This window comes from Boleophthalmus pectinirostris, unplaced genomic scaffold, assembly GCF_026225935.1.
Source record: "Boleophthalmus pectinirostris isolate CB_2022bp ecotype Guang Dong unplaced genomic scaffold, ASM2622593v1 HiC_scaffold_17, whole genome shotgun sequence".
In the NCBI taxonomy this organism is placed as follows: domain Eukaryota; kingdom Metazoa; phylum Chordata; class Actinopteri; order Gobiiformes; family Gobiidae; genus Boleophthalmus; species Boleophthalmus pectinirostris.
In genome coordinates, this window is record NW_026571115.1 from 18370937 (window position 1) to 18393480 (window position 22544).

At 38.4% G+C, this 22544-nt stretch overlaps 4 protein-coding genes across 5 annotated transcripts; 2 read left to right on the forward strand and 2 right to left on the reverse strand.

The window, feature by feature from the left end:
• Positions 1-3923: 3923 nt before the first annotated feature.
• On the reverse strand, positions 3924-5336 carry amn (amnion associated transmembrane protein). Its single transcript, XM_020933901.2, has one exon. The coding sequence runs from the start codon at positions 5334-5336 to the stop codon at positions 3924-3926; it is 1413 nt and encodes a 470-aa protein (XP_020789560.2).
• A 641-nt stretch (positions 5337-5977) lies between these two features.
• On the forward strand, positions 5978-8512 carry LOC110168435 (proton channel OTOP2-like). 2 transcript variants are annotated; one of them, XM_055152844.1, is made up of 8 exons: positions 5978-6151; positions 6245-6609; positions 6681-6823; positions 6897-6955; positions 7172-7296; positions 7395-7585; positions 7973-8194; positions 8272-8512. In XM_055152844.1, the coding sequence occupies exons 1-8, from the start codon at positions 6096-6098 to the stop codon at positions 8440-8442; spliced, it is 1332 nt and encodes a 443-aa protein (XP_055008819.1). In that variant the 5' UTR covers positions 5978-6095; the 3' UTR covers positions 8443-8512. The 2 variants fall into 2 exon arrangements, with proteins under 2 accessions (XP_055008819.1, XP_055008818.1); XM_055152843.1 differs by having other exon boundaries at positions 7395-8194.
• Positions 8513-8835: 323 nt separating this feature from the next.
• On the reverse strand, positions 8836-14966 carry hid1a (HID1 domain containing a). Its single transcript, XM_020934518.2, has 19 exons — positions 14786-14966; positions 14161-14310; positions 13104-13274; positions 12893-13009; positions 12345-12451; positions 12158-12274; positions 11866-12073; positions 11738-11794; positions 11507-11647; positions 11337-11427; positions 11108-11259; positions 10957-11035; positions 10720-10884; positions 10416-10643; positions 10187-10338; positions 9995-10081; positions 9831-9922; positions 9579-9737; positions 8836-9505 (listed from the first exon to the last, which is right to left on the reverse strand). The coding sequence occupies exons 1-19, from the start codon at positions 14849-14851 to the stop codon at positions 9442-9444; spliced, it is 2403 nt and encodes an 800-aa protein (XP_020790177.2). The 5' UTR covers positions 14852-14966; the 3' UTR covers positions 8836-9441.
• A 423-nt stretch (positions 14967-15389) lies between these two features.
• Positions 15390-18192, forward strand: LOC110169202 (protein FAM104A). The gene is made up of 3 exons (XM_020934724.2): positions 15390-15912; positions 16169-16283; positions 17100-18192. The coding sequence occupies exons 1-3, from the start codon at positions 15896-15898 to the stop codon at positions 17343-17345; spliced, it is 378 nt and encodes a 125-aa protein (XP_020790383.1). The 5' UTR covers positions 15390-15895; the 3' UTR covers positions 17346-18192.
• Positions 18193-22544: the final 4352 nt, after the last annotated feature.

Here is a 22544-nt window from a genome sequence, read left to right on the forward strand (position 1 = left end):
TTTTACCCCACTGAGATATCAGGTAAGCTACATCTTTTACCAGTCAGTTTGACTACTCTGTTATCCTGTCTTCTCCATGTTTTCACAGGTGACTCTCTTGGTGTTCCTTGACATGGGACACTGGTGGTCCCTCCCCAGTGACTTCTTCACGTTTCCCGATGTCTTACTTTTGAGCACACAGCCAACAGCTGTGTCCCTCTTGTCCACATTTGAAGCAGTGGCTGCAATGATCAAATCCTTCTTTAATGTAGGGTTGACACTTATGAGACTTGGTCTTCAGGTGGATGCACTATTTACTGTGACCCTATGCTTAATTGTCTCCCCAACTCTTCATGAACTGATTTAATCATGACTTCTAAGATGTAATCATCTGTTACACTGCTGTTACTAACCAGTGTTTTAGGTCATTCTCACATATTCATATTTTTCACTTATTCCTTGGTTAAGGGAGTGAAGAAACACACCTTCAACTATTTTTTTTAAATCATATTCAGAACCTGAGCTGTTCTGCTTTTGCTTTAACCCCATTAGATGGTGCATAAACTGCTGTGGGCTTTCACTATCTGAACTGCTTTTATGTTTTAACTGTGTTCTGAGAAATCGCTTAAGCTCAGCTATAGTCAACTCACGTTTGGTCAGAAGCATGCAGTTGAATGTACCTGGTCTGATTATTCTTAACAGAGCACAGATTATCTGGTTTTCAGTGAAGTTTACAGTTTAAGTTTAAACCCTCATCCATCTGTTTTCATAGTCCACCACAGCTTACATCAGAGTCTGAGTTAGATATTTGTCCACTATGAACTTTGAATTCTCTTCATAACAAAGCTGCAACATCTGACAGTTTTACTATGTCATAAACCTGACTACTGATGGGTGATTGACTGTCCATCCTAACTTGCAGAACTGCTGTTCCTACTGGTGATCCAACTATCTCCTCTGCCACAGGCAGAGGTTGCACTTGCACTTCTTCACCAGCTAGACTTGCTCACTGCAGCTCCCTGATGAGGTCGTTGAAGCCTAACAGATGGGACATACCTCTGTCCTATTCAACAACTTTTTATTATTATTCTTGCTGCTGTTGTCGTGTTTTGTATTCTTATTCTTATTCATATTCACAATCTATCACTGTTGTATAAATAAATACATTTTATATATATATATATATATTTATTTATTTATTTATTTATTTATCTACTAATTCTAGTCATTAGGAAATACACAGTAAATAAATATTTGCTAAAATGAGGTAAATTTAAAGTAGCTCTTGGAGGGCAAGTTAAATTATTCCTTTATAGAATATCATTCCACATCAAATTAAGGTATTAAGGAGTATTAAGTTTATCAATAACTGCGAATATTCAGGTCACAATAGACCCATTAAAATTCTGTCATCAGAAAGTTCCCAGTTCTGAGATGGATGCAACTGGAGCCAAAGTGAAACAGACATAATATATTTTCACTGATTAACTAAATAAAAATTTAAAATAAATTTGAATTTTCAAAGTACATGTTAGTTAATTTACTTCTCTTTTAAGAAGGATGGAAAAATGTTCTAACCTCAAAAATGTCTTTGAGTTTCACAAAAAATGAAATATTATAACTGTAGTGGTCTTAACTTTCTGTAAGGATTTGTCCAGTAAAACCTAAAAACTTGGATTTTTCCTTTCTAGGCATTTTATAGAATGTCTGAATTATGAACATTTCCAGTAACATATATAAGCCCATAAATACAGTCTTTCATATAAACACAAACTGAAATTTTGATGATGATGATGAGGTGCTCTTTCTAACTTTTCTGGTGGAGGGTCATCCACTTGCATGACTCCTTGGACATTAAACTTATCTATCTCCATGGAGACAAGCTGGTGATGCCACTTGGTCAAGTTACAAGTCAGATCTGAGTAGAGGCGACACCACTCACAGTAAAAATCCATGTTTTAAGATATTTTGAATTGATAAAAACACCTGTAAAGAAACAACTGATAACACACCATGCAGTGGAAAAGAACAGGGTTAACGTGTGATGTTGTTCTGTCCAGGGGTTTACTTCAACAGTTCTATTTGCAGTAAACATGAATTTTAATAACATCCTAGGAAAATCCATTGTTGAACACCATAATATACGCAGGAAGTCTTATTTTGACCCATAACATGTTGTTACTTTTTTTTGCAGAAGTACTCTGAGTGGAAGAAATTGTCAACAGATGTGTCTCTGCCTTTGTCCATATTAAAAAACATTGAGCATCTCTCCTCTTATGTACAAACTGTAACAGACACCAGCCAACAACTGTGTGATCTGCTTCTCTCAAGTTACAAGGAGAGCATGGACAAGGTGTTCAAAAGTGGTGTGTGGACTTGTACTTCCAAACACTCTCTGGGTATAATGTAAAAATCATTCACATTTTATTAGAACTGTGATAATAATTAGGCCTGGAAATTACAGGGTCCCTCATGATTCAATACAACACATACATACATCACAAAAATTATACAAATATCATGATTTTGCAATATGTAGAATTGATAATTGCACATGATATTATGTGATTTATCACTATTTTTAACCCATTAATGCACCCATTTTTCCCAAAGATGAAATGATGAAATTCATGTACCATTTGTACTGTGGCATGATCAAGCATTATTTATTATTATTATCTATGAAAATGGTCAAAACGTACATGGAAAAGTGAGTTTTATGGTGGGTTAATGACTTGTATTGTGCTATTTTATTGTCCTAATAGCAGGTAGAGGACTTTGGATGCTCCTCAGACTTGTCCTAGTAGGGGTCCTAGAGGATGAAGTACCCTAGATCTTCTACGGCTTTCTCTCTATTGCTCCTATAGGTCTTTCTGAGGTTCCTCAGACTTGTGCCATCTTCTACAGATTTTTCTCTAGCTGTAGGACCTTAAATGTTCTTCAGAATTGTCCCAAAGCAACCTAAATGTCCTTTAAAATTCTCTTTATAGGTTCTGGAGGACTTTGGATGTTCTTCAGACTTGTCAGCAGCCACATGATCTTGGATGTTCTTCAAACATGTCCCTATAGCAGCTATAGGTGACATTTGCTTTTCAACTGAGGGTAATGGAGAAGGGGTGGACATTATCAGTGTTCTCTCCTGACTCCACCAAGTCAGTATGGTGTACTGAACAACCTGAACATCTTTCCCTTACAGTCTCCATCATCCAGCATATCATGAATTTCCCTGAGGGTGGATTTAAACCAATTCAAAAAGCTGATAGATATGTGTGCCCCTGTATATACTGCCCTATACCCATATTATGCTATTTTCTGATCTGTTAAAATGTTTAGAATCCAAAACACACCTAGAGTTTTGTTTTGTTTCATTGACACATGTTTAACACACAAACCCTGCCAATTTAGGCTGAGTTCTACTGTCAAATGGAAAACGCTGTACCACCTTGTAATATCATGGAAGTTCTCTGTTTAACTTCATACACTTTCACTAGAATAATTTTGGATAATTTCAGATACAGGTCACAGGTTTAACTATAGTTGGTTTATACAGTGATTTTCATGAAGACCAACTGTCTTTTTATAAAGTAAATGATCATTTTGAATTGGCAGATATTTTAGAACCTTTGCATGTTGTTGTGTGGCTATCAAAAAAGACAACAAAGTGTGACTAACGACATTTTAATTGAAGATTAAAAAAATATGTACAGGTTTGTTTACAGAAGCAAGCCCATAAAATGAACATGTAATAATCTGATCATTTGGTATTTTTCAATTATTGTTATTTATTTTTAACTAAATATCAAAATTATAACAAATTATACCCTAGACTGTACTGTATTATAATCAAATACATTTTTCACACTATTACATTTTTATTGTGGTCATGACACAAAAAAATTCACATGATTTTATATTGTTTAAATTATATCTGATAATTTAAAACTTTATGCATTGAAGTCAGTTTCCTTCTCATCATAAACTGGATTAACAAAGTGCACCTGGGATTGCCCCATTGAGATTGACATGTTAATTTCTGGAGTGTACAGACTGGGCAGTTCAGGCAGCACTGTAGGCTTGTCAAACATGGGATTATCAAAGCCCAGGTCTAAAGGCCCACCAAGGTCATGGTCACTTCCTCTTCGTAACCAGTTCATGGATGGCATTGGTGGTAGTGAAGGTATATGGACAACCCTTTTATTGACCAAAACAACTAAAGTGGTAATAAGGGTAAGCATGATCAAAACTCCAAATATAACTCCAACTATCATCCCAGCATTTCCAGACTGGCCGCTATTGTTCCCAGAAGAGGCTTGAAATCCAGCCTCAACTATTCCTAAATTAGAACCATGGGAATTGGCATCTTTAACAATTTCTTTAGCTAATGCTTCTGCTTGGAAACCTTTATCTTTATCTACAACTACTATCTGGATTTCTGCCTGTGATCCAAATGGGATGAATTCCATTAGTCTCAAGGGCTTGATGACTTTGGACATGCCTACCTGAACTGATTTGTATTGAGAAAGCGCCAGGAAAAGATGTTGTATTCGTTGCCTATAAGTCTCTAGTTGAAAATTTTGAGCATACTGAATGTTAACAATAGCCCCACAAACTTTACAACAGTGTCCCATGGGAAGTAAGGGCTTTCGACAAGAAGTGGGAGAACAAGTCACTGCACTACAAATCCGTCGATGATTTGCAGAGTTCCCACAGTCACAACCAGTAGGGTCCTCACAAGATGGTGCACCCACAGTGACAGAAGATGAGCCATAAAACTGCAGTTGTCCAGTCTGGGTTTGGAGATACTGGGAAAACTCACTGCCATCTTGGAACTTTTTCCCGAATATGGAAACAGAATTGACTGGTATTTGACCTTGATCGGAGCTGGTGTCCACTCTGAATGAGGAGCTGGCTTTGAAGACGACATGGTCATATTTACAAGGGATGCTCTCCTCGTGCACTGAAAATAGGAAGTTTTTGTTCAGAAGGTCATCTTGAGTCGTAGCTGATTGCCACAAGGTCGGGTCAAACCACTTGAGAGAATCAGGGTTTTTGAATTTGATCGTAGACGATTCACAACCCGGTTCGTTTTCATTGGAGACAAAAAATCCTGCACCAGAGTTGAGAATAAACTCACCAAAAATAGGCAGGCGCAGTTCTTTGACAGCATGGGCAGTCTCCACAAAAACAGACACTTTGCTCTCAGCAGCAAAATCAGCCACAGACTTACCACAAGGGACCACTCCACCATCCCAGTTGGTCCCGTTCTCAAAGTTAGTATCAGGGATCCATTGCTTGTACAAGGCATCTGCTGTACAAATGAGACAAAGGAACAAAAGCATGTCTACTGTGGTCAGCATCTTTGAGGTCTCTGGCAACGTAGGTGAGCTGCAAAAATGGACTTTGTATTATAATCTTGTGACAGACACGAGCAGCCACCTGACCAGGGAAGGTTATGACCAGAGAAAGCAGCTGTTAAAGCAGCAAAATCTAATAAACTACTTACTACTTGGCTATAGTCCATGAGTAATAAAACAAAAGTTGTTCTTAAGGTCGTTTAAATATTGACAATATAAACAACAGAATAGCACTGATTTTAGCCTTTAGTTTTATCCTGATTAGAGGTGTAGCCTACTAACATTTCTGTTGGAGGGTTCACCACCTGCTTGTCTCCTTGGAGATGTTTTTGTTTTGCCTAGAATATTCCACAGCATTGCATTAAACATTTTTATCTCCATAGAGGCAAGCAGGTGCCACCACCAGGCTACAGGTTAGTAGTTACAGGTCAGATCTACAATGTATTTCAATGTACTTTCTTTGCAATATTAAATACAAGATATAAGTTTAAGGCCATAAACATTCAAGAAAAAAGCAGGTGGTGACTCTCCACCAGAAGTTACACAGTGCACTTAGAATATCAATATCCCTATAAAACATCAAATAACTGCAATAATCTTGTATTTTCAACACAATTGCAGCTAGCCCTTCTTGCTAATGCACAGGTGAGGCTAATGAGGTGACTGAATGAACACACAGAGCTTGCTAGCTGTGTTAGCTAACATGGTGGAAATAGTGCAGAGTGAGGTTTAGGAAAGGCTTTATGTGGCAGATGAGAAACAATGCAAAGTGCACCTCAACAGATATTCCAGAGAACATGCAATAATCTCCTTTCCAGGTAAAACCGACATGCTGCTCCTTTCCTCATATGCATTGAGAATGTTTAGCTCTGGCAGGTTGTTTTTGAAAATAATCAGTGCTTCTTTTACAGAAAAATGACAAATCATAACAGAATTGTTGAGGCTCATCCTTCAAATATTGAGACTGCTTCTCACCATGCCCATGTTCAAGAAGAAAGTGCAGTGACCATGGAGTCCACAGTGGAGAGGGCCAAAACTACTGGTGGCAAACTAATTTCAGGAATAATCTTTTTTAACATTTTTTTTCTGGGCTGTGCTATTGTTTGCGGCAGTGCTTTTAAGAATATCACTATCACCCCTGTCCATCGACAAGTGTATCTAATCATACTGTTGCTCCTCACTACGTCATGGATGATCTTTTACATGGTGCACACCTTCCACAAAGATCAACACATGCTTTCAAAAGACATCCACGCAGCCCCAGTGTGGCTCCGGGGTAAGGCCATTCCTTTACTAAGTCATTTTTAAATTTGTCTTGAAGTTTGGGGAAATATTTTAATCTTCCAGCTGGTCTTGTGATGTTTGGGATTCTCAGTCTTCTGATGGATGTCCTCAAAATTTCCAACTATGTGGGCTACATTGATTGTGACAGTGATGCAGCTATTAAAATAGCATCCCCAGTCATCCAAGCATTATTTCTCTTTGTGCAGGTACAGCATGTTGTCTCATTACTGAAACTGTAAAATATACATTATTCTTGTCTAACTCTAAATTGTTGATTAGACTTACTTCTTTTTGACTCATGCCAAAGACTGTGTACTCTCCAACAAAAATATTACTTGGTAAGTTTCTATTGTCTGTATATGTAAGGGTAAAATTATATATATATTTTTTAATTTCTAAAAGTGTTTGTGGAAATAAGATTTATGAGCTATCCTGCTACATGGACATTGTATTTCTGAGACTTTATATATTTAGCAGGGAATATCAACAACTCCACAAATTGCACATGCTTCCATTTACAAATTGTCACAAAGTTGTTGTAATTTCCACTTAAGGTGTGGTCTCACAATCACACTCTCAACCAACCTGGTGGTTTGGATGGAGGCAGTGACGGAAGAATCTCTTCATCAAACTGAGCTCCCGAAATTTTATGAGAATTATTCTGATAGAATGTATAAAGGTGCATAAAGTTTTACATCCTAATCATAACATGGATGTTTTTTGTTTTTTTGTTTTTTGTTTTTTTTAAACATTGACATCATGCATTTCTTTTTTCAGTCTCTTATGGTGACAAAACATGCAGGTGCAACCAGTCTTGCAGCATCTTCAAAGGGGCGTACCACTATCTCTATCCCTTCAACATTGAGTACAGTCTCTTTGCCTCAGCCATGGCTTATGTCATGTGGAAAAACGTTGGCCGTTTGATTGAAGGCCAGAGCCACCACAATTTTAAGTTTCATGCAAAAGAGGTATGTTTAGGACCTATAGCAGGAGTCATTTTGGTTATGGCTGGCCTTGTCACATTTGTGTTTTATGAAGTTGGGACTCAAATGGAAGACAATAAAAAAGACACAGGTTTGCAAATGCACTTCATAACCAATGTAGTGATTGTATGCTTGATGTGTGTGTCCACTGCAGTTGGTCTGATTGTGTACATCTTGGACCGTAGGGAGCATGTATCGGAGAAGAACCCAACTCGCAGTCTAGATGTAGGACTGTTAGTTGGGTCTTCTTTGGGGCACTTTCTCATCAGCTACTTCACTATAGTTGCTGTGGTGTCTACAGGGGTGGCAGACTTTATTAACATACTCAACTTAGCCTGGGCTGTTTTGTTGTTGATCCAAATTGGACTGCAGAATTACTTCATTATTGAGGGATTGCACAGGGAACCGTTTCATATGGTCCAACATTCAGTGATGCCCAACAGTTCTGATGCATTTCAAGAAAGCACAGAGCTAAGTGTTGTGGCAGAAAACCATTGGACCAGTTATCGACACTCCTCCACTGTAGATAAACTAAACTGGAAAAGAAGAGTCCTGAAGGAGGTCTGTCTATTTTTGCTGTTGGCTAATATAATTGTAAGTATTTATAGTATAGGTAGTATTTGTGACAGTGGAGTAATCTTCTGTAATTTAACGGTGTGTTTTATGCACAGCTCTGGATCATGCCTGCCTTTGGTGCTCGCCCTCAGTTTGATCAAACCATTGAAATCATCTTCTACAAATTCACAATGTGGGCCACAATTGTAAATATAGGACTGCCTTTTGGGATATTTTACAGACTGCACTCAGTTGCCAGTCTCTTTGAAGTTTACTTGATCTCTTAATGTTTAAAGGGCACGTGCTTTTGTGTTTGAGAAGTAAAATATGTACTGCAATAAATATTTTTTGTCACGGTTTTGGGTGTTTTATTACGTAGGAAAAAAGCACCTAATACGTGTTTTTAACAAGTATTAAAATATACTTCCCACATAATAGGTCTATTTGATGTTGAGTTGAAATGTGTATAACTGAAGAAGGGTCATGCTGCCATCTAGTGGTGAAAGTGACAACATCATGAGACTGAACTTCTTCCACCGCTTTGAACTCAACTCACTGTAAAAAATAACAAAATGGTGGCATCTGAGGAACTGTTTCATGCTGCTTCATCGTGTACATGTCTGGCCTTTGCCCGACATAATACTTACAGAAAAAAAAAAGTGAGACACAACACAACTAAATGGTTTTCCTCCTACATTCTGATTTACTTTTAATTTCAGTAGATATAGTAGAATTAGTCAGATATGATTGAATATTTGCAGAAGAGGTATGCAGAGTGACATTAAATATACAAAGAAAGCAAAACATTGCACACACAATTTGATGGCAGTCAATAAATATATTTACCATAATTTAAATAAATACAATTAAAACCTTCTGACAAGCATAATTTATACAGATTATCTGCTTAGATAACAATCTGGCGAAATATATATTTCACAAAGTACAAGAGTGCTAATTCACTTAAAGCTTAGCATTTACAATAAATAACAAACACAAAACTCTATGGGAACACTGTCTATAAATAGCATTTTAACAGTTTTCCACATTAATTAGGCTATGTAATGAACAATGACATTCTGAGGTCTCATATATAAAGATAGGACACAGTGGTTATGGATATGTATACTGTTTTGAGAATCTTTACAAAGATCAACAGTCTGAATCAAACCCATTAAAATGTATCTCATTTCAACATTTGTGGAAGTTCCTTTATAACTCAAAATTACAATGTTTGAGAGAAAATGAAAAACACTGGCACTGAAGAGGCTTCATTATTAAGAGGCCTACATCCGCTGTATCTCGAAAAGCCGGACATCTGTATCATACCATATAGGAGGGTCCACATTGCTAGAAAAATAAGTTAACAATTTTAGTCACCATATAGAAATCTGATTCAACACATTTAACTCCTAGATCTTACCGCAAATACACAACTCCCCACATATAGGTGCGAAACCACATAGCAGTGCCAGCATTGGCCTGGTACTTTCTGATGAGGATGGGATGAGGGACTGGCAGCAGGCCCACCAATGTGCCATGCTGCAAAAACTTGAGAATTTCTGATTCATCTGTGAGACCCCTGATGCAGAACAGATACCATTTATTCTACTTAGATGTTACTTGTCTGTGTGTTTGTTTGTTTCTAGTACTAACATTACATAACATTACATACTTGTCTATGCAGATCTTCTCCACCTGAGGGACCAAAACCTGCAGGAGCCTCATGATTGTCTGAAGGGGAAGTTTGCACTTCCAGGAGAGGATCTAAGGCAAAATATTTATCAGTGTTACAGTATATTCTCTATTTATGTTAAAAAATAAACAGATATTACTAACCCATTCTGGTGTGGGAGCCCAATAAGATGCGGAAGACGCACTTGACAAGCGCCTTCTCTCCATTTCAGCTTCAGTATAGAAAACATCCTGCAGTTGCAAAAAAAACAAACAAACAAAAAAAAAAAACAATAATGAGTTATGTTAGGTTATGTTAAACCAGTGTGCTTTATCTATACTGACAGAAGTCTCTACCTCATTGTCTCTGCCAGAGTTGGACTCTGTGTCACTGGTGCCAGTCGCTGCACTTGGGTCGGGCTGAGCAGCATGTGCAGTGTCTGTCTTTGGGACTGAGACCATAGTGCCGTCCTCTGATACCTGAGATTTCTCTGTCAGTTTGTCAATGCCTGTAACAAGCAAAGAAATGCTTAAGATATAATAAACCATAAACAATGAAGTGTTGTGAATAAGATGTTTCTGATACCGGGAATGGCCACCAGGCTAGTTTTCAGAGTGCCAGGTTCTGCTGGCACAGCTGGGTGGGAACCCTCCATTGACACAGTTTCCTGAGAGCTAGTGCGAGAAATAACATCTGGGGTCTTCCTCTTCTTCTGCAGAGCCTTCTGAATGGAGGCAGGATCAGAGGGCAGGTTGGCCAGCTGGTGGAACACATTTCGCTTACGAATAATAGCGTAAACCAAGTTGCAGTTGCCTGAGAATACAGGAACAGACTGTGTTCTGTACTACTCAAACACAATGCTGACAGCTTTAACATGTGTTACACTCACCATCAAACTGATATTGGATAATATTGTTAAAAGCCTCAAGGAGAAAGAATACAAGGTGATGGTTCTGGGCTGCAGAAAATAGGAACCAGTTGGTGGAGAAGGCTTCCAGCAGGTGGAGCAACTTGTTTGCTGCCACCATTGAAAGACTCTTTAGATAGGGAGATACTGTAAATAAAATAAAAACTAAATTTAATCCTGAGGAATTCAAATTGTGAAATATCTGCAAGCTGAAATTACCATTAACAATGATGGTAAGCAGGCAGTCAAACAGAGGTTGAAGACGCTGGTGACCAGTGGTGATGATCTTGTGGAAAACCTACAGAAAAAACAGAATCCTTGAGCACTGTTTAAATGCATCTATGTCATTAATGTGACACAGCAGCCTCACCACTATGAGCAGGTCTGCGTGGGTTCCTGTGAAGACTGGGATGTCCATAGGCACGTTCAGGGAGTAAGGCTTATTCAAGCGCACACCAAAGTTCCTTTCCCCACTCAGAAGCAGTAGTATGAACACACCGATGTGCATTAGACCAACTCGAGCTGCCAAAACAGAACAAACAATATCACAGGAACTGATAATAAATGTGCAGTCAATGCTTGTTTGAGCAAGAGCTTACACTGATCAGCCCTGGCATCATTCAGATAGTACAGTATAGGAACCAGAATATCCAACACATCGCTGCTTTTCAGGACAAAAAACAGGAACTTCTGTTAAAAGAAAAAAATTGAAATTAATGACTAAAACTGTTTAAATTATATGTTCATAATATTATTCTTGTGCACTAACCTTATTAAAGTCACATAGCTTCCAGAAAAGAACAAGCAGTTCTTGATGAAACTGAATTTTCTTGGTGGAGTTAGGTAGATAAGTTTGAGTGAGAGGGTTGGTCAGTAAACGAGCCAAGCCTTTTAACACAAAGTCAAAGTCCTGCCAAAGTACACAATAACGAATTGTTGCCTAGTAAATGTTCTTTTAAATAGTGAAAATACTTATTTTCTTCTGTCAATCAGGTCATACCTCCTCTCTATGGATCCTCGACAAATAATTTACAAAAAGATTTTCAGGACCTGCAAACTGTATAAAACCAAATATTACAATACATTTAAGCAACTTGCACATACAATACTATGCCACAGGCTGTGTACCTCATGTTCTTCTATGCTGGATGGGGAAACTGGCCTGTGGGGGGGCCCTCCGTCATGCTCCAAAGTGACTATGAGGATTTGCACTGCCTGTTCCACCAGCTGCTCCCGGTAGTCTGAGAAGAGGAGGTGATTGTACGGAATACCAAATCCAACTGGATCATAGGCACTGACTACATTGATCAGAGAAGTAAACAGGGGTAGAGCATGCCTGTAAGTAAAAATATTATATTAGTAAAATGCATACTTTAAAAATATAATAACATATTTTTAACATTTCCTGTCTGTTCTTTACCGGTTTTCAGTGGAACAGAAGAATGTCACCCAAGGATTGAGGATGCTGTTGTCTGATGAAGGCGGAAGGTACATCGCCTCAGAAAAACAGGTCAGTAACAATCTTAGCAGCTCTGTCCTGATAACAAAAACATGTTAATCTATTATAGTTTTTTTTTTTTTATTATTAAGTTAAAAATCTTGTTTACCTGTTCAGGTCATGGATGTAGTTGAGAGGTGGTGACTGAGCAAAGCCTACTCCTGCCTCCCAGATGTATTCACAACTGTCTATGGTCTGCATATTCTCCACAGAGTCCTTGAAGTAAAAGCCAAAGTATTAAAACAATTTACCTGATGTTAAATACTAACCAGAAATGTTATACTCAATTTAAGAAAATGCATGAAATGAACATGTCTTATTTGAATACATTCTTTCAGGATGAATCATGACTCATAAGCGCCCATTCTGTAGTGATGGTTGAGTGAGGATGTGCAGCCTAAAATGTATTAATTTTATCATGAACAACATTCTGGGATGAGTGCTGAGGCAATGAAAACCGCACCAGCATCATTTCTTGAGCTTTTTTTTCCTGGTTTAAACTATCTTCTATCTTAATCAGTAATCTTCTCTTCTTTGTTTGCTGATTGAGTAATTGATTGAACAGGTGCATGCTCATGAAGACACAAGGAAGAAGGAAACAGCAGATAATTTTTGTCAAGCCATTGTGTATAAACAGTTATGACACTGAGTACTCACTGGGCCCCTTTTGTGGCTGTGGACCGTGAAATCAGGGCAGAAGAGTAGGTCTGCAATAGCAAGAAGCAGTGACTCAGCGAGTGGTCGAGCCCCATCATCTTCATCTAAGTCTTCTGCCTGGAAAGAAAAATGTGTACATTTGTCTTCCCACATTACTGCAAACAAAAGATGCATGTGTCTGTTATTGTATTTTTGTATTCCCAATGCTCACCCCAGCTCTCCCAGCACCAGGCACTGTTGACCAGAAGAAGCCTCTCCAGTCTTGGTCCTCAAAGATGTAGGGAAGGATGCGGCTCAAGATCCGAGTGCAGTTTAGGACCACCTGCTTGTCCCTCTCTGTGGGACACCCAGACTCGGCCCCCTGCACCAGCTTCTCCACAGCCTGTAATCAACGTGCATTGCATTGGTTAAGTATGCAGTGGGTAAACACAACAGCATAATTGTCAGAATAATTTTATTGTCCCATATTTGCTAAATACTTGTGTGATATTCTATGCCTATGAGTTAACCATTTATGTAACTACAATTCTTTGATTTATAATGTACCAATCACTTGTATGAAAATGAATAACCTCTTTGTGTTTGACAACTGTGTGCAATGACCTATCGCTCTTGTGAACCTCAAGATGATTCCTCACATGAAGCCAATTCCCACTGTCACACATGCAAGAGTTATGATGGTGTCTGACCATACCTAAGGCACCTCCTGTTTGTACTATGCATAGCTTCATCAGTTTCTTATTATGTCTTTGCTGTTTCCCCTTCCCCTTGAGAATTATCGTTCTGTAACTAGGGCCTCCTAATGAAATAAAAAGAGGAGGGCGGCCTTGAGGCATCAGAACGTGTGGAGACTGTTGGTTTTGATGCCCACTCTCTGCCCGTTCTCCTCGCGAGTAAAACTTAATTAATCTCTTGTCTTTCTTCTTGTTTACAATGTTTAGGCAGACCTAACAATAATTATAATCAGTGTAAGTAAGCAAATGATAAAATGGCACAATGATGGATTGGTGAGTAGCTCTAACTAATTAGACTACAAGAAGGCAGAATATCAGTTTCCTACTAAAGGAAACATTGGGCTGGTGGACAGGAAGCCAAGAGAAGAAAGAAGGGAAGCTGACTCATTATTCATGTGTGAGTTCAAAACACTGCCATGCTGATAGACAGGTGCTTGTTTGCAATGTTAAGAAGAAAAAAAAAAGTAAAAGTCTTGCAGATAATCATTCACCTCATACTTAAGAACCAAATTAAGCTCTGTCATATATTTGTACCTTGTAGCAAAGAGTGGCTAAATTAGATGGGGACTCCTCTCGCACAGCTCTTATCTCAGCAGCTGGCACCAGTGCAAACACATCCTGCACTGTGGTGTTGCTGTCTGCCCAGAACTGGTCCCAAAAGGCATCGTCTGTGGCTTCCACTGGCTGCAAAACATAGTAAAATCAACAGTAAAATACTTAAAATTCCATTTGGTATGAACATAGGGCTATGAATTATGTGAAACGTGGGGTTTGCTGTGGGGTGAGTGTAAACAACCCTATTGTATTACAGTGAGTGGCAGGCATGTTGTGGCCCATCTGGACACCTGCCACATCTGCCAGCAACCAAACCTGCGTCATCAATGCCACAAGTAGTGACCAAATAAAAATGTTATAAATGGGCAGGGCTTTGTTTGTGCAGAATAAAATTGGCTGTGTGTTTTGCCCTTACGCACGTGTCGCCTAACCTAATGTCCACATGCATTAAACAAAGGCAGTGAAAATAAAACGTCTGCGGATGTTGCTGTGTTTTTCTATCGCTACCGTTACGTGCAAGCGTCATTTTCTTGATGGTGCATCTCCGCGGGTCGTCGCCAGTCGCCATAAATTGTCTCCACTTGGCAATTCGCAAAGCCCGTACCTGTGTTTTTGTTGTCAGTTGTATCACCGCTTTCCTAAAATTCAGTTTTGAGTCCGAGCTTCCCATTGCGATTATTTTCCCTTCTATTCCCGATTGATGCGGCTGCTATGGATCCCTGATAATCTCCCCTCCGTCCTCCCCTTGACTCACTGTTGGAGGCGTCTGATTTGCGATTGGTTCAGTGAACAGGATGTAGTTTCCGGGTTGCAATCATGTCTGGCTGTACCCTTATGTGCACCCTGTATCCACGGGTGGCTCTATCGTGCATTTGTCTTGTACATAAACTTGATAAGGCTATTTTGTTCTTTAATAGACTTTCAGATAATCAAGATTTCGATCAATAGGCCAGACAGCTTAACTGCATAACAGCTACAGTAGTATTTACGTAAATGGCCAAATAGTGTTTTGGCCATAAGGATAGCCAATCTTGGCCTAACAAAATGAACGAGTGTCTGACATGGGCTGGACTACTGTTCAACCTCTAATTTATTAGGTGCTACCCACAGTAATATATGTGATGCATGACAACTATTTTAAACTTTGGTAAACCATAAAATTGGCCAGTGTTCCTGCGCGTGCCTTGAAAGCGTCACAATGAGCTTCTGCGCAGCCGCAGTGCCATGTAAACACAGATGACGAGGGTGCTGTGCTAGTTGTAGATGTGGCTAATTGTTACAAGTTAGCTAGCGTTAGATCAAAACAGGCAAATCTCACTTAACTGTGAGTGTGCTCGTGTTTTTCTGTGGCTCTAGGGTAGCAATATTTACAGCGTTTAAGGACAGTTATTTGAAAGTAATTCGAGCGATGTATTGCTTGGTTGCTAGCTAAATTATAATCTTAGCTAGTTTGCGTTGCTCGCTCTAGCCTTTATCTCTCATTTCTTCTTTCTGTCGTTCTGTAGATAAGGTTATTGTGTTCAGACACATCGTAAAATGTTTCTTTAGTTGTTCAGCTCGCAATATGGTATTGTGTTACATATTTAGCTAAGCAGCCAGACCACTGGTTGGAGATAACAAGCTAATAACTCGAACAAAACAGGCATCTTATGTCCTGCGTGGAATAAAGCAAGCGAGGGATCATTCTCTGAATATATGTGCATCCCATAACCCCATGTTGACGGAAAACAGGTGAATAAGCTTTTTAAATATTCGAAACTTATATTTCATAGGTTTTGCTCTTGGAGATAATAGCCAGTTAGTCAACTAATGTGCTGTGTCATAGTTAATCTACTCACATGAAATTATTTGCATAGATTATCAAATACTCTTATGCATTGTAACCATATGAGTTTAACAGACTGAAGCAATACTAGCCTTAGCCACTAAAATAAAAAGTAAAAGTAATTTTGAAAAATTAACCCTGTGTTGTGTTGCATTTAAACAGGAAGCGAGCTCGCAGTGGAGGAGATGTGGAGAATGGCCTGTTACCCCAAGCCAAACGACAGAGCAGGGGTCATCCTGTCTCTCCAGAGCCCGGCCGAGATGCCTGGGACTCAGAGGTACAATACAAGCCTGATAGTTAAAACATACTTTTTCTATATATTCTTTATCTATATCTTTTGAAGTTTTCACTCACAATGGACAGACCACTGAGGAGAGAAGATTATTAGGGTCTTTAACTGTGTATACACTAAGACAGTGCATCTCAAGAAATGTGCACATTTATAGCATCTAATATAAGTAAAACCTTCATCAAAGTTGATGCCTCCTGGAGTTGTATTTTGCATTGGTCACGCGTTTCAGTAACTCCTTACTATTAGTCTGTCTACATCTCCAAAGTTCAGAATGCTCAGGTCCACCTTGGACTTAGTGGTAGTTTTCAAGTTAACAGCTACAGTTTACCATTGATTCAGTAGAGAGTGACAATTCCAGGGCTGAAATTATCCAAATGATGGATAAGGTGGAGGTGGAGAAGGTGTATGGAGTTTAAAAACCCGATGAAGCACTTCCTGTATTTCCACATAACATGATAAAATGGAACAGAGTGTTTTCTGTTCAAGAGAAGAACTCAGCCTAAACATGCATGACTGACACATAAAACATCTCTAGGTATGTTTTGATGAGGAAACAACATTATAACATAGATCAGAAAATGGCCCTTTAAATGGAAATGGTTGTCGTATCAATTTTGCTAAATCTCCACATACTAAAACTAATGTCTGTACTGCGACTGTGCACTTTGTTTGTAGCCAACAGGATTTTCATTACATGACACTGTTCAATAATGTAACATGCACACTCCCAGACAACAAAAACACATGTTTATGTTGAATATGCTGCCTAGTGGACTAATCATGTTATTCGATGTTTTTCAGTCTTCCAACAGTGAGACCAGCAGCAGTATCAGCAGTCCAGAGCACTTGATTGCTGGCTCCTCCAGTCAGTGTGCTGTGGGTCCCTGCAGTCCTTTAAGTTCAACAGAGACCTCCGATGTGGGTCGCCCTTCAAACCTGGTTTCCTATCAGCACATTAACCGCATCCTTAAAGAAGCGCACTTCCAGAGCCTACAGTGTAGAGGACTGCATCGAGACACACACCAGACATGTCCTCCAAATCAATAACATGCTAAAATGCTCCTCTGCCCGTCCACAAAAGCCAGCTGATAATGAATAAATGGTGGTTTTAAAGCATTTGAGCAATAATTTTAAAATGATCATGGGACCGATTTTGTGACCTGGCTGTATTTGGACCAAGTAGTTAATACACCTCTGAAAAATCACTGTTTGACTTAATTTGTAGTTTAAACACATGCATCTTGGATTTATTAGAGTAGAAGGAAGTTGTAGGTTGTGCATTTTAATGTCTGTGATAGCACAGGGACCACTCTCAGGGATTTTGTGTTTAGACTTTTCATCTCATTATGCCAGGGTCTTTACAGATGTTGTTGAGGAACTCTTTTTGCACTTAGAGGTTAGTATAAAGTTTAGAAGACTTTAGAATCAAGCATTAGTAACATAGTCTCTCACCCACCTTCCAAAAACAAATGTGAAATGTCTGTTTACTTGAAACCAGAGCAACTCCATTTGAATTCTTCTATTGCAAATCTTTTCTCTTTTGTAACCAAGCAGGTGCAATACTGCCACCCCTTCCCTATAATTTCAGAGTTTCCAATATCAGACATCTGGGCCTTTTAATTGTGCACTATGTTCTTCTATTTAAAGGTTGTTATATACGTATGTGTGTGCACTGAACAACACAGCACTGCCTCCAAGTGGCAGTGTAAAGATTTGCTCTTTCACTTCATGATCCCAGGACATTCTTTTTTGTGTCTGAAAACATTTGAAGATGTATTTTTTTTCTATTATATATTTTTTCTATATAGAGATAAACATAACATTAATCAGCCATTGACTTTTTCTTGTAAATACCGTGCCATTTGAGAAATAAAAAAATACAGTTTTTAACAAAGGCCTTCTGACTGGTGAATAGAAATTAATTTTAGTTTTATTAACTTTTTTCTTGTCAAAATGACATCTTTGTTGCAAGTGGACAAAATTGATAGAGATGAATTTGCCACAACAATATAAAACAAAAGGCAACAAAAGAGGGTGGGAAAATTCCATTTATCTCAAGTTGTAGTGTCCTAAAATGTCAAATCTCCTTTAGTATATATAAAATTTAAAGTGATGACACAATCCCAATCTCTATAGTGATTACTTTTTGGTCTCTCAGTACAGTCTCTGTGGACACAACCTCCTCCAAATAGCCAGTAATAAATGACTCCCCATGCACACAGACCATCATTAATGAGATATGACCTGTGTCCATGGGAGGAGCAGCAAAAGGCTTCTTTAATTAGCACTCAACATGTCCTTGTCTTGTCACGCACACAGTAACAGATTACATACATTAATGCACCACAGTAACCACGGATACCTCGCTGCTGTTACCATGGACAACTCATTACTGGCCTCCACTTTTGGCATACACCTTTACATGGTATTCGAGGTGAAGGCTGATGGAAATTCACCTTTTGAAATGTAATCTTACATTTTTAATACACATCTAAAAAAAAATAATGTATTAGTTAAAACATTATATGGAACAATATTTTTTTTGTCTACCAACAGGCTGATTTTTAACTAGTTACAGTAGTATAAACTGCATTTAACAACACTTCTTTTTTTGTATTTAACGACAGAAAAAAACATTGTTAATAAAGTAATCTGTTACTAAGAATTTGTTCTTAATATTTTGCCTGGTCAAATAAAACAAATCAAAATAAATACATCAAATTAGGACCTAATGAACAGATTTTTTCATTGTCAGTAATAACAAAATGCTAATAAAAAGATTCCTTTGGCTTTTGGTTTCATTTACTTTTTGATGGATGAAGAGTCAATATTTGTAGTATTTGTATAGTCTAATATGCCACTCTATTTGTCTGTTTTGGCAAAATTAAAAATAGCTTGACAAAAAGTTTGTTTTCAAGGAAGAAGCAGTAGATGGCAGCAAACTCTGTCTTAGAAAACTCCAAACATTATTCCTCCTCCTACAGTGATTTTTATAAATGCTACAAAATCAGCATCCATGTCCAAATGTGTGGGCTCTATGGAACTTATCTGTCTTTAATCTGTTCTCTCTCAGTCTCCCTCTCTCACTTCCTCCCTTACTCTTCCCTCTCTTTCTCACATACACACACACACACACACACACACACAGTGGCCTTTTGATGCTGTGCTAAAGATATGGAGGATAAAGAGGTGGGTGGTGATGAATGGCTTGTATCAGTCGAGTGGAGAGGCAAGAGAGAGTTAAGCGAATTGTCCTTGTTCTGGGGTCTATGTATGCGCATATATTGTTATATTTTTACTGTGGCCAGCAGAAAAATCTGGGTTAGTAAACCTGCTTTATACACTGTCCTCTCAAAGATTCACTACTTAAGCATCTACTAAAGTTTAATCCCATTTTATGCTTCATGCTTGAACACTACATGTAAAAAACAACACCTCTTCAGTTTAAGATTAGATTTTCTTTTTGATTTACATGCAGATATTTTGCATTGCACTGACACCAAACTATAGCGCAAACAAAAAAGGCTATGAGAGAAGTTTCACGATCTATTTTCATCATATCTCTTTGAATACATGCACAATATGTCTCTTACTGAACTACATTGGCTAACTGCTGTTTGAGCTGGCTGGAATCGTTATTGTATTGGCTTGACTTTTACAGCTTTCCATCAGCAGCCAACGCTAACATCTGCTTTCCCTCCCCATCTCCATTTGCCATTTTGCTCCATATTAAACAACCAAAAGCGAGCCTGCATTTCTGCCCCTTTGGCCATCCCCAGAATTAATGACCCGCTGAGCATATTAGCAGTGGCCTATTGCTCTGGCCTGGCTGGAGAAGGGGAGCGGGAGGAGCCATGGCAGGTGAACAAGGACTAGCTGGAGATAGTGGGTCAGTATGATGAAGTATGGGTCAAGATTCAAAAATAGATTGTTATAGGCTTCCGCAAACTAACCTTTGTTTTATAGGTGCTGTAGACAGAGGTGGTTTGTGTTGCTATAACAATGTCTTAAACTTTTATTCATTAGTTCCCCCTATTTATTTTATGGCCTAGTACCCATATTAAAGCTTTGTTAGAAAGGAATATTTGAGGAAACCAACCTGTATCTTATAGAAATGCATGTTCCTTTAACAGTTTACTGTTTTAATTGTGCTGTATATTATCTATAACCTGTAATTTTGCACTTTTTATTTTTCAGTATCCCTGTTCAAAAACACCAAAGGGCATACCCATGTATAGAGCAGGCAATGTAAAATGTGATTTAAATTTTATTGATCATGTAGTCCGACCGGAAAAATTATGACATAACATGCAACTGCCAAATTTGTATGCAAAAATATAATAATAATTCCCACATAATTTAGCTTACACATCCTTTTCTGTTGGCTTGAAGAGTTTACTTATTTACTTAAGAGCACAAATCAGATCCACCTTATAAAAAACTGTAAAATAGTTTGTAGAGAGGCTGCTGTCTTGTTGCCAATTTACCATGACAAAGCCTATGTTATTTAAAAGCCCTCTATTATGTCAGAGTTAACTGGCACCATTCAAACGTGCTTTGTTAGCCCCGTTAGCCTTGCCTTGTCCATGCCCCACTGCCCAGCCACATGGCACGCTCCATCACCAGACGACTAATGTGGCGCCCCTCACCATCGCCAAGGTACAATTTGTTGCATCTCGACGATAACTGTCAGGAAGAGCTATGCCCACACTCAAATGGCAGCCCATAATCTGCCCCTCTCCCAGTATTATCTTAATTGAACCCACGGGTGTCCAATGCCATCAAATTGCTTAGCTCATTTGCAAATTAATAAAATATGAGCTCTGCAAATCTATGGCTTTAAAAGAGTTGGAAGATACTTTGATGGAGTCCTTTGTTGGTCACAAATGTAAGATAATATACTTTGTTTTATATCACTCCAGGCCTTTTTGCCATTATTGCTGACTACTGTGTTTTTATTGTTCAAGAGGAGTCGGCAGCATCAACAAGTGCCACATCGAATTGTTCTGACAGCCCGTTCCTGACACATACTATGAAGAAGGGGACATTGTATGAAGTGGTCATAATAAAAGCTCCGATCTTAATAACACCAGAATCCTGCGGGGGCGCTGGAGCAGACCACAGGTTATTAAAAGCATCTATCACGTCTTTTAGGTTAGTGGCCACTTACTGTCCACTCTTCTCCATCCCTTTGCAATGGCTCCTCTGTTGAACATCAGGTGTGTGACAGCCAACTTCTTTTGTTTTCAATTTCTTTTATAACTCAAAACCAGTCCTGGTCAACTTACCAATATCTGATATTTGTCTTGCTATTGTGGTTGATCACTCATATTTGCTGATTCGATATCAAGATTTTAAACTCTATAGCAAGGCCCACGTCAAGTTCTAGTAGTCCAAAAATTAACTTTCCTAAAAATATATTACTAATATATTTATCAGGCATATAAATGTTGTATAATTACTCTGTTATATTGTCACTGATATACTGACGATCTTTATTTTCAACCGATGCAAGAAACAACAAAGATTCACATGATTTGTTCTTTGAGCTGTTCCCAGGCTCAGAAGCAGGTTTAGTGAGAAAGGCCAATGTAGCATAAAGATATTTCTTTTACCTAAGATAAGAAAACAGAAGAATGAGCACAATGAAAACAAAACATGCCATAATACTCCTGTCATTTCCCTACCCCAACAGTAAAACCACCAGCCTCCTCAGCTTCATGACTTTCACTTTTTCACAAAAACAACGTAAACCCAGGATGAATAGTATATATCTTTCCTATAAAAATCTCTCCTCATTGCATTTTGAAAACTGGAAATTAAATTATCACAGAGATGAAATTAGTCCCCTAAATCAGAACATGTTGAGAACCGTTGACCTAAAAAACAAGTCTAAATACCTCGCCTTGAGTGCTCTTTTAAACTTTTAGTGTATTCACGAGTGTATTTTACAGGCCTAACGCACCAATGAAAAACCTCTCTAAAGAAAGGAATGCTGTAAAAAGACCATGACATCTTGGTGAGCCATCGCCTGTGAACATCTCCACACGCATGTTGGGTTTACATGCTTTTTGGGGACATTACATTGATTTACATGGGCCTAACCTTAATTATAGTGACTAATTGCCTAACCTTAATCTAATCTAAACTCTAACCTTAACCTATTTTAACTCATATCTGATCTTGATATATTGCTACCGAGAAATATTGTGATACATGATAATACTGAAATTACCTGATGCAAAT